The following is a 12,500-nucleotide window of genomic DNA, read 5'->3' on the forward strand; positions in this document are numbered from 1 at the left end:
GAGGCCTGAGCAATCTGGATTCACTCCTGGTAAGTCCACAATAGACCATATCCTGGCACTTCGGGTCATTGTAGAATGCCGACGTGAGTTTGGGAATGGTCTGCTTGCAGCCTACATTTACCCTGAAGAAGGTGTTTGATACAATGCATCCAACAAGGATTATTGGATTAATAACAAGCTATACTAGTATTGAAAGTGCTGTAAAGTGTGGTTGTGGCCTGTCTAGCTTTGTTCCTGTTAGTTCAGGAATGAGGCAAGGCTGTTTTCTTGCACCAACACTTTTCAATGCTTGCATGGACTGGATACTGGGTAGAGTTACTGTCCAAAGTCACTGTGGAGTAGCTCTGGGCAGTATCAAGGTTACAGAACTAGACTTTGTTGATGATTTTGCTTTTCTTTTTGAGTCTCTGGAAACCCTAGTGGCGGCTCTTGATGTGTTGAAGCAATGAAATGAATCCCGTGGGGCTAGAGGTCTCCTGGACCAAGACCAAGATTCAGGAGTATGTGCTTGCAGTGAGAACACTGAGGTCACAGAGAGCTTTATATACCTCAGTAGTGCAGCTCATGACTCTGGGCTCTCAGATCAGAAAGTCAGTAGATGGATTTGCCTGTCAGCAGAGGTCATTAAATCTCTTGACAAGAGTATTTGGAGATGTCGGTACCTGTGCAGAAGGACCAAGCTACGAGTCTTCAAGGCCCTGATACTGCCAGTCTTACTATACGGTAGTGAAACCTGGACGCTATCTTGTGATTTGGAATCTTGTCTTGATGCCTTTGTGTCCAACCTATGGTTGCACTGTGAGACTAGTACAGGACCTGTTACCTGCACAATCTGCAATCGCCAACTCAGGCTATATGGCCATCTGGCTCGTTTTCCACAGGATGATCCACCAGGTTGTCTCTGTTTGAGACAACCCTAGGTGGAGGAAGCCTGTGGGATGACCTAGGAAATCGTGGCTTGGGCAGATTGATCAGACCAGTCGTGACAAGCTAGAGATAGGCCGGGACTCTGCCTGGCAGTTTGCCATGAGGAACCCTCGTAAGTGGAAATGGAGGGTGGATACAGCTATGCGTACCCACCGGCGTTAGGTCCCCAATGATATATATATATATATATATTTATATATATATATATATATATATATATATATATATATATAGCCGATTCTATGGTGTAGCGGTGTATCATTTTATACCTATAACTGTCTGTCTCTCTATATATACACACAGATATTGGTGTATAAATTTGTATATACTAGTACACGAAATCGCTAAGGACAGCCTTCGATCTTTTATAGATACCATCACTAAATTTCACTTTTATAAGACGATTTCCAATTACAATAATGCATCCATTTTTTAATTGTAAGGTCCCTTAGGTTTCCTAGACAATTAGTAAAACATTTGAAAGGTTACCATGCATGATGTAATCATTCAGCACTACAAGTGTGGTATTTGAAGCAAGGTTAGAAATAGGCCCCTTGAATGGAAAACTAATGTTGTGTCATTACTATATGTACAAGTTAATGATCAAGGAGTATTCTTGCGTATTCAAGTTGCTGAATGATTATATATGAGAATAACTAAATAATATACATCCTGTGTTTTCCAGGTACAGGAACGTGTATTGCTTTTCGTCCTGACGATGAAGGTGTATTGCTCGTTGGAGTTGACACGGGCGTCGTATTTCAGTGTTCAACTTCCTCAACAACGCATGCCCTCATACGTTATCCTGCCCATACTGCTGCTGTTAGAGAGATTGCATGGAATGAACATCACTACAGCGTATTTATAACCTGCTCTGTGGACTGGACAGTGAAAGTGTGGCATCAACACCATTTGTGAGCCAGAGTTTATGTTCACTGTAATGGTTAAATTCTTGTGATTTTGTATCTAATTAATAACATGCTAATGGTCAACTAACCATAGTTTCTTTAATGGCAGATCACCCCTCATCACTCTGGACTTGGGAGGTGCAGTAGCTGGTGTCACATGGTCGCCATACAGCAGCAGTGTATTTGTGGCGATCACGGACGAAGGCCGTGTACATGTGTATGATCTGTTCCTACGTAAATGTAAACCACTCTGTGTTCAAACCCTCGTCCACCGACGGCGCGTAGCAGCAGCATGCGTGGCGTTTAATCCTTTTCATCCCATTATACTAGTGGGTGGTGACAAGTAAGTGTGGTGGTAATACCCAGAAGTTAAATGTATTGAGTACTAGTATAAAATACTAGGCAATACATGGTCTTTTGAGAAGTCTGTTATCACAGAATTATAAGAAAAAAAAAAAAAAATTAAGTATAGAGATAAGTTTGGCTACAGACAAAACATACAGTTCACACACATGCATATACTGTATATATGTGTATATATATGCGTAATGAATTATCGATGATGGTGATGATACTAAAATGAAAAATATTTTATAACAAATATTTTAAAACAGTAGGACACAATTGCCACACAAAATAAGTTGATTTTACATTTTAATTTATACCTTTAACAAATACGTATAAGTGGTTTATAGAATAGAGATGCTTGAATAGTTTATTTAACATTTTTGATTGGCGTATTCTATGGTTAGGTGTCTTTGGTATAAACTATATTAATAGCATATGTTCTTTTCACGGATTTCGTCATATGAATGGCACCCTTTTTTGTAGTTATTTTTTTTTCCATAATTTATATATTTCATTTCCTATACATACGGGGCAGATTTTGACAGCGTCATTAAGTGGCGCAAAAGAGAGCATATTGTTCTTTCAATTTGAGGGCTCAAGTGTAATTATCTATATTTTATCATGAATCATCAAACTTTCTTCTTGCAAGACAAGTTTCTTCATATTCTCGGAATATAATTGATTTTACAGGGATGAATATACAAAAAAAAAAAATAAAAAAAAATCTATGGGTTACTCCTTTTATCGGAATGCATAGAGAGCCTGAGGGCCGATATCAGCCTTAGGATTTTAAAAAATCTAGATATGATTTTTTTTTAGTATAAAGAGAAAAAAGGGACAAATTACTGTATAGCTTTATATATTAACCCTATCCTACTTACTTCCCATTTACATAACTCTATTACTTTATGAGCAAAATAAGGATTACTACCACAACAATAACAGGAGAATTTACAACGTTTTCCAAACCAGAAAGGTCTAACTATTCCTACTTCCAAAATCAAATAATATATATATATATATATATATATATTGTATATATATTGTATATATACATATATGTGTTTATATAATGTTTATAATTGTATTTATACATATAATGTATATGTATGAATGAATGTGTATATAAATTGTATACACATGTATACATATATATATATACACACACACACACATACATACATTTATATGTATATATATATATATATATATATATATATATATATATATATATATATATATATATTCATGTATACACACATATCTTTACATATATGTATTGTATACATATGTATATTTATATTGTATATAAATAAAAATATATATGTATATATATTTGTATGTATATTATATATATATATATATATATATATATATATATATATATATATATACACACACACACACATATATGTACATTAGGGTGTTTCAATAAATCCGACTTTTTCAGAATCATTCAGCAAGTTGCTAAACAGGCGCCTACTATGCTTAAACGACGACATGCAAAATATTAGACAAATAATAAAATATCTACTATTCGCAATTTTTGATTAAAGTATAATACCATTTCCGGCGCTGGGATGAGGTGCGGCGGCCTCAGCCGGCCTGGCTGTTACCCGCATGACCCACGGAAGGGCATTTCGGTTCATCCGACATTATGGCAGAATCAAACATAGGGTAACTTAGGTCATTCCGAATGATTCCTGGGGACTTCCGTAAAGATTCCCAGTCACTATGCATTTCCATATAAACTTGTGCTACCTTAATAATGCACATTACTCGCTCGCCTATATTGTGGTGACGATCTCGTCAGTGGCAATATGGCACTTCGACGTGGTGGTTTGCGCAGTGCCGATACACGTATACTGAAAGAGTTCGGTACCATTGATGTTTTGCCACCTAGACCACTGACGAAGAGTGACATTCTTGCTCGATACTGTGACTTAGAAAGACATGGTAACCAGACACTAAAAGGATGCTCAAAAGATAGCTTGCCATGCAATAATTTGACTATTACGGAATCTCAGATTTTATCCAAGTTGCAGGCGGAAATTGCTCTGCTGTATAGCAAATTCGGCATTAAGACAATATCACCTTGGTATATGAAAGAAAAAATAAAGAAAATAAAGAAAGAGTACTACGACTCCATCAGAAATGTAACACTGAAGACAAAATTCTCGAAAACTGTGATTGTGTCATTCAAGGCAAAGAAACAACCCCGAGAAATCCTCAAGGAAGATATAGATTGGTATGATGCAAAAGTACAAGGAAGCAATGGATCACTCGGAAGTGTTGATTATCAGGCGCAAAGACGGGAATTTAATAGACTGAAATGGAAGCAGACCAACAATGCAGAAGTCCCATTTATATGCAACAGTGAAGATATTGCAGACATGTCTTTTGCCAGTTAGTGTCAGGTGGCTGGGATTGTTTTGTTCCCTCCTACACATCTGCCTGACCATTGACACCATATTGACCAAGCTGGAAGGAGTTTGTGATGATGATTTGCTTAATAAATCCAAGATTGGAATAAAGAACAACACCATAAAGTGTCTGAAAGCACTGAAAAAAAATCCAAGAACAATCAGAAGTATTTTTGATTTTGCAAAAGTTCATTTCATATGCTGGCGTTCTGCTGTGAACAGCAATGAAATGACTCTTTTCAGAACTGCTATTGAAACTTCAAGGAGGTATGCCAGGATTGGCTGTGAACTTGTCTTTCGTAGCAGCTACTTCTCGTCCATCAACAGACATCTGTATAATGCAGATGTTACACTTCTTCCCTTTGCTGTTGATCATGATTACGTCGATGAAGTTGCAAAGATCTTGAAAAGAGGAATTCGTGAAAAATGGCCATACACACCAGCCCTATTCAAAAATAAGTTTGCATACTTGGCCTATGATATGCATGAAATCGATATGTGTAAACCCAAAAGTTCATTAATAACTGGCCATAATCAAAACTGTGAAAGACTGATTGGAGACATGAAAAAATTTGAAGACATAAGCAGAATTGTTGTTGTAACAGAAACTAGAGAACGGCGTAGTCGGAGATATGCCAATGTAAACAAAGGAGTAGAATGAAAATTATATTGTATGCAATACATAATGTTCCAAATAAAATCATTACTAGAGAGCCTAAGCATGCTCTCGGCGACCAAAGCCCGATTCGGTGGGAGTGAACACAAAGTAAAGTCAAGCCTACTAATTGAAAAATTAGTCATATGGCAATTACAGAACTTTATATAATATTAATTTATAATAGATATAATTTTGATGCAAAAATATTAAAGAAAAGTATAATATTGAGGTATTTTAAAAATAAAATATTTATACCGACAACCGAAAACGAGGTGTTATTTGGTGCTCGAAGCGGTGTCTAAATCATAATTTTATCAAAACTTTCTATTGAAAACAGAGAATGCGAGATATTCTTTGATTTTAATAAAAAATACATTTCCAAACTCAGAAAATTCATAGGCGCCTATTTCTTAACTTGCCCCCGGGATTCGAGCAAATTTTAGAAAATCGACAATTATTGAAACACCCTAATTGTACATATGCACACATACATACATATACTTAGATTCATATATATGCATATATATAAATATATATATATATATATTCATACATGTATACATGCATCTTCATATATATATATATATATATATATATACATACACAAATATATAAATAAATAAATATATAGTGTGTGTGTGTGTATACATATGCTTACATACATATTCACACACATACATACACACACACACACACACACACACACACACACACACACATATGCATACACACACACACAAATAAACACACACACACACATACACATATATATATATGTATATATTTGATACATATGAAGATATATATATATATATATATATAAATATATAAATATATATATCGTATATATATGAGTATGTATATTATATATATATATACATATATATATATACATATATATATATACATATATACATACATACATATGTATTGTATATATACGTATATATGTATTGTATATATACGTATATTTATATTATATATAAATAAATATATAATTGTATAAATGTGTATGTATATCACACACACACACACACACACACACACACACACACACACACACACGTAGATAATGATAAGTGCTATGCATGTCTTCTTGCTTTCAGCTACTACCACTGGCTAGCATTGTGCGAAAAGGGAGCAGCTGTGCCTAAGTCTCTCATGGCCACCCATAGAAACTAGTTACCTTGCGGTCCTAGGCTGAGTTATGGTGCCCGGCGTGTGGATACGCCCTGGCTTGGCACTAACTCGTGCTCCCTTGCCCCCAGGGATTGATGGATGGTTGTGGGGAGGCGGGCCTTCCAGTCCGCCTTCCCAAGAGAACCCAACTAGCAGTGAAGCACATAGAAGATGGTGGGGTGATGGAGGGTGGGCAAACGTCCCACCCAGCAAGTAAGGCAGGCTGTGGGTCCCACTGGGTTGGCGACTGCTGGGATTCAATCTGGGAACTTAGGTTACCATCCTATCTGCGCCAATGTGGGGGCAAAGCCTACAGGACACCCACAGGTGGATTATGGGATCTGCAGCCAGCCAGCCCTCGCTATATGGGACAACGTCGGTGTGGGTGGCTGCCCAAGGCTAAATGTCAGGCAGGCTGTTAGGGTGGTGGAATTAGAAAGTCCGCTCTTTATGATCGGTTGCCACCACTGTCGGGAACTGAAGTGGCTGAGGGTTGAGGTGTCTGCTCTCTCGGAGATGAGAAAACCTGGTACCGACACAATCAGCAGCTACACTATTACTTGTTGGGCCACAGTGATGGTCACCATCTCCAGGAAGTAGCCATTTTTAGCCATTGGTAGTAGAGGTCACTTCGGTTGATTAGCTTACATTTGGCTTCCTGTATATTATTGATGTGTATACTCCTGATGTTTGTAAACTTGACATAAAAGAGATGTTTTTCTCCAAACATGCATCTTCGGCAAGATATTTGTATTGTTCTGGGAACTTCAATGTGGTAGCTGACTGTGACTGAGCTGGTTATGAGATGTTTGTCAGTCCTCATGGCTCAGGAGCTGATGCTTGCAGAGAGAATAGCTTCCTTTTCCGGCACTTTGCAAAGTTCTGGAAATTTAAGATTTCTGGTTCTTGGTACCAGCACTCTGACCCGCATTGTTGGACTTGGTATAGTGATGTGGATACTATGGTCAGTGATCGCAGGAAACACTGAAAGCCACAGCTACATGCGTTGTTCCCTGCTGCACAGGACTAGGTCACTGCTGTGAAGGGACAGGGAACATTTTATCAGGAATCTTGCAGAGGAGGTCGAAGGTTATTCCTTAGAAAATGACTGTCGTCCTGCTTACCAAGCCCTGAGAAAGTTGAACTTAAAGCCCTCGTCGCAGGCGACTACAGTCCAGTCTGTAACATATATTGTCTAAGATCCTGTTGGGGTGTGGAAGCATTGTGCTGAGTATTTTGAGCAGTTGTACAAGCTTGACCCACAAACAATTAACTTGATTCTTTTGCTGGACAAGGATCCACCCTGTTGCTATTCTGAGTGTCTGGAAAACCAAATAATGATGCATTTAGTAATGAAGCAAAGCCCCTGGGTCTAGAGGTCTCCTGGACCAAGACCAAGATCCAGGAATTTTAGGACCTGCTAGGAGAACCTGTTCAGTCAGTATGTGTTTGTGGTGAGGACATTGAGGTCACAGAGAGCTTCAGGTACCTTGGTAGTGTAGTTCCTGACTCTGGGCTATCAGATCAGGAAGTCAGTAGAAGGATCTCTTGATCTGTCAACATATGTTTAGATGACATCCTTCTCGACGACGGAAGCAGCGGCACCGAGATCGATGTCAGAGCTTCCCGCTTCCACAGTTGCCCTGTTTCCCTCCAGGGGGCTGATGAGGCAGCTATGAAGTATTGGGAATTTGGTCTGCTGACCTTCCACCTTGTGTCCTATTCACAGGACTCTCTGATCTTAAGGAACTGGTGGTCATGGCTCTATCCCGGAATCACTACAGGGATCAGGTAATACCATACAACATTAACCCAGGTAAAATGGATCTACCTTAAATGGCATGCTAACGATTTTTTAAGCCGATGTAAGGTAATTTTATTCAATCTCTAACATAATTTTTGGCTTCCTAGAATGCTTTATATTTCCATCACAAACGGCTATAGAATTTGGCACTATGGCTACACATCTAAGCAAACTGGAGATGGATTAGAAATGGGGTCCTGTATCCTCATAAAAAACACCACCTCTCCCTCCCATTCACCTACCCTGGCTTCATGGCAATTAGTCTATCCACCCCACAGAGCCTCATTATCCTTTGCACTGCCTATGTCAAACTAAATTCATATTTGCCTCTAGCTGATTTTGACAGACTATTTAACAATACAAACCTCCCAGTCTTCTTTGCTGGAGATATTAACACCACTCACACGATACTATATCCCAGTTCTATGAAATGGACACAGTAGATAACTCCTTTTATCATTAAACCCAAAAGACTCCACTACGCTCCACTAATCTTGGATATAGTGCACAGAGCATCTGCCGCGATCTTCCACACATGATGTAAAGAGAGGCTTCTCTCTTCAGAGGGATGATGAGCATAAAGACATTCAACTATGAAACATTAGGCACAGCATGACAAATGGCATATTCTAATATGACTAATTTTCTGATATACATACAACTCCCCTTTTTTGAGTTTAAAAAGGTAACTAAACATTCTAGCTTTAAAAACTAAACATTGCTTTGTCTGTAGTAACAAAAACTGGGGGGGGGGGATTATCATTACATAACATCAGCGAAGCAACCGCATTTTACAGAGCTTGTAGCTGGGGCACTCACTGATAGATGCTATGGGATAGGTCGCAGAAATCGGCGGTTTCTCTACAGTTTTACCACCTGTTGTTCTGAGGAGGTTATCTCTGCTGTGGCCTCTATGGACAATATATCCTGTTGTGTCCCATTTCATGTTGACATGGTTATGAACGCGAACTGCATTACAGGTCTCGAGCAATAGGAGGGGTTTAGCATGGGCGCTCTTCTGGGCGAATGCACTCCTATGAGTAGGCAGAAGAGAGTGTAGTGGGTGCCCAATAACTGCAGGAGAACGTCCATCTTTTCGTGGAGTGTTTCGCAGTTCTGTTAGACCTTGTGTAAATTTGTCATTACCAAATTTGTTGGGAAAGTCTTGATGAAGAGGTGTTTCAGCTGTTTGTTTGACACATGGCTTAGCATGACCGTTGGACTGAGGGTAGTATGATGTAAAGACTCCATTGAATTACTCCCCATTTCTTTAAGAAGTACAGAAAGCTAAAGATGAAAATTGGGGTCCACCATCTGTACGAAGATGCATCGGTATACCAAGTAAACAGAATTTTTTTCTGAATGCACGCATTGTAACATCACTGGATGTGTCTTTTGTGTAGCACTTCATGCTGGCCAGTATAGTGGTCAGCATACAAAAGGTAGGACCTGCCAGCATGGCTAAACAGATCAGCTGACGTAACTGATATGACACGACATTATAACACATGCCTGTTAGTACGACAATATGACATCCAATACTCATCTGTAGATAAGAATTTCTGGAGAAATTGCTGTTACAATACCCCTGACAATGTGCTGCTTCCTGGTCAAAACTATAATCCTGTTTGTATGGCTTCTCCACAGGAAAATGGGAGAGTGCATCTGGGATAGAATGTTTCTACTCTTCTTCCAAACTGCTGTGAATGAATAAGCAGCAATTTTCTCCTTTAGACGTTGGAGTCTTGGATTTTGAACTGTATCAAGGGTGTATGTATACAAGATTGGCATCAGTGATTTGTGATCAAGGACAAGCCTACATTTGTGCATACCCCATACTGCAGCAACTAGTTCAAAATCCACAGTGGCATAGCTACTTCCAGCATCATTAAGAAAATGTGATCAGCACTGGAGGAGATGCCATTTTTATCCTTGTTTCTGAAGGAGAGCATATCCAATACCATACAGACGTGATGCGTGTGTATGTAATGCTGTGGGGTGGTTGGGGTCAAAGTGCGCAAGGGATGGAGTAGAAGACAGTGCTTTTTTAACAAGTTCAAAGGAGTCTTGGAGTGCTGGAGTCCAAATGAACTGGTTTCTGGGGCTCAGAGGGCGTTGTAGTGGTGGTTAGGGCTGGCGTGAAGTCTCCTAACTGGTTTGCTAGACCTAAAGAATGAAAGTTTGTTAGTTTACACAGTGTGTGTTACTCTGCTATGGCTTTGACTTTTGTTGTTTGCCATGATTCCAGTCTGAGACTGTAACCGCAATTTTGTACTTTAGGTGCAGCAAAATTGAACTTGTCCGCATTGATTGTAATCCCATTATGTCTACATCTAACCAGGATTGTATGAAGTTGTTGAAGGTGCTGGGCATAATCTGTATCTCATACAAACACATCATCAATTACTTTAGAGCAATTCTCAATGCCTGAGATTGTGATATCTCCACGACGACAGAATTTATCACCAGTGGAGACAAATCCATGGGCTTCTCTAGAAGCGATATCGTCTCCATGGTGTGATGAATGTGGTGAGGTGTTGCACACCTTGAGGCAAAGGAATCTTCCAGTAACCCATTCTTGCATCAAGAGTTGAGAAAAAACAAGCTCCCTGAGTTATCTGACGAACTGCATCATAAGAAGTAGGAGATGGGCATGCTGTACATAGTACTTGTTTGTTTAGTCCTGAGAAGTCTACTTTCAAACGAACACCAAACTTTGCTTTGGGGGATGACACCATTCGCAAGTTTCGTCTCCTACTGGCTCAATGATGTTCTGTGATACCATGGTATTGATTTCCTTCTTTACATCATCACGTCATGCAAGTGGAATAACACGGGAAGTGTAGAGAGGAAAGGGTTGTGCATTAGATAACAGATGAATCGTCATATGCGGTCCTTTCATTTCATGAAGCAGTCCGGCATTCTGAAGGTTTGTAGTTCGCATCAGAACATGAAGAGTTGAGCAAAATCCTTTATGATTGTGGACTCTCAAATTGGTAAGGTTGTGGATGCCCTCTGTGAAATAATGGAAGAGATCTCGTGGCAGGGACTAAGGTAGTCATAAGGAATAATAGCCAAGTTTCGTGCATGTAGCCATGAAAGTAATGTATTTGGGAAGTTGTTGAATAAATGGATCCATTTGCTGCACAGCGTTGTTGGAAGTGTTCAAATCCAGCTCATGTGTCAGGTGTGACAGTGAGTTGTCCATTCATGGAACTAAATGGAGCTTGATTTTTGGGCAAGGAGGGCAATAAGTTGATGCTAAAATAACTCCAAAATGGCCAGTCTTGTGACATTTCTTACATTTAATATCCTTGGCTGGACATTTTTCTTCTGAATGGCAAGATTTGTCACCACATCTTTTTGGGCCTATTGTGATGTTTTTATCAATTCTCGGACGAGACAGAGGTCTATGTTCCCTATATTTTGTGAGCTTGTTACGTTCTGCATTAGTAGGGAGTTCCATGTTGCTTCATGACTTCGGCACATGTTTGCTATTTGTTGAAGAGATGGGGAAGTATCGAGGGCTTGTACGTGTTCTGCTAGATCATGATACCATATACCTGCAATGATACCATCTAAGAGACGATCATCAAGGCAATGTCTACAGAGATCGGCATCTGCAGCCATCTACTTCAAATTTATAAAGAAAGCATCAATTGTTTGACCTTGAGCTTGACGAACTTGAGTAAATTGCTGGCGGAGAAGTGTTTGGTTTCTTTGTCATCTCATGTGGCTGGCAGTAAGACGAAGGATATCACTGATGGGCATTGTAGAATCTGTAAGGACACCAAGAGAGTGTACAAATGTTTCCTTCATCTCACTATCAAGACAATGGTGTAAATACGCTCGTTGTACAGCTGAGGTTGCATATTGAGTCCTGTCATGATGTCGTAATCTTTCCATGACGTTTTCTATTCTTCATACACTCTGAGTGTCGAAACTGTTGAAAGAGGAGTGGGAAAAGGAATGCCTGGGATTTTGAGGGGTGACTGTATTACGTCTATAGGGCCCGTTGCAGATGTGGGTCATTGCCGATGCATTAGCCGTTGATAAAGTCTGGGGAAGGGAGACATAATGATGTCAGGTATGACAATAAAGCTTGTAAAGTCTGGGTCATCAAATCTGCTTCCTGCTTCCGCTGAGTTGCCACCTGCTGTCGTTGCTCCTCTTGTTGCTTCATTTAATCCAGGAGAACAGAAGTTGTAACTTCTGTTGGAGTAGTGTCTGTGGTAGAAGGTATGGAAGATATT

General features: G+C 39.4%; 1 protein-coding gene across 1 annotated transcript in view; it reads left to right on the plus strand.

Moving 5' to 3' along the window:
- LOC125034998 (dynein axonemal intermediate chain 1-like) overlaps positions 1 to 12,500 on the plus strand; it is a 42,417-nt gene that overhangs the window by 26,430 nt on the left and 3,487 nt on the right. Inside the window, exons 10-11 of the mRNA XM_047627043.1 lie at positions 1,613 to 1,841; positions 1,945 to 2,178. Coding sequence (XP_047482999.1) covers positions 1,613 to 1,841; positions 1,945 to 2,178 — 463 coding nt within the window. The remainder of the gene's footprint in view (positions 1 to 1,612; positions 1,842 to 1,944; positions 2,179 to 12,500) is intronic.

This window comes from Penaeus chinensis, chromosome 19 (assembly GCF_019202785.1).
Source record: "Penaeus chinensis breed Huanghai No. 1 chromosome 19, ASM1920278v2, whole genome shotgun sequence".
Lineage (NCBI taxonomy): Eukaryota > Metazoa > Arthropoda > Malacostraca > Decapoda > Penaeidae > Penaeus > Penaeus chinensis.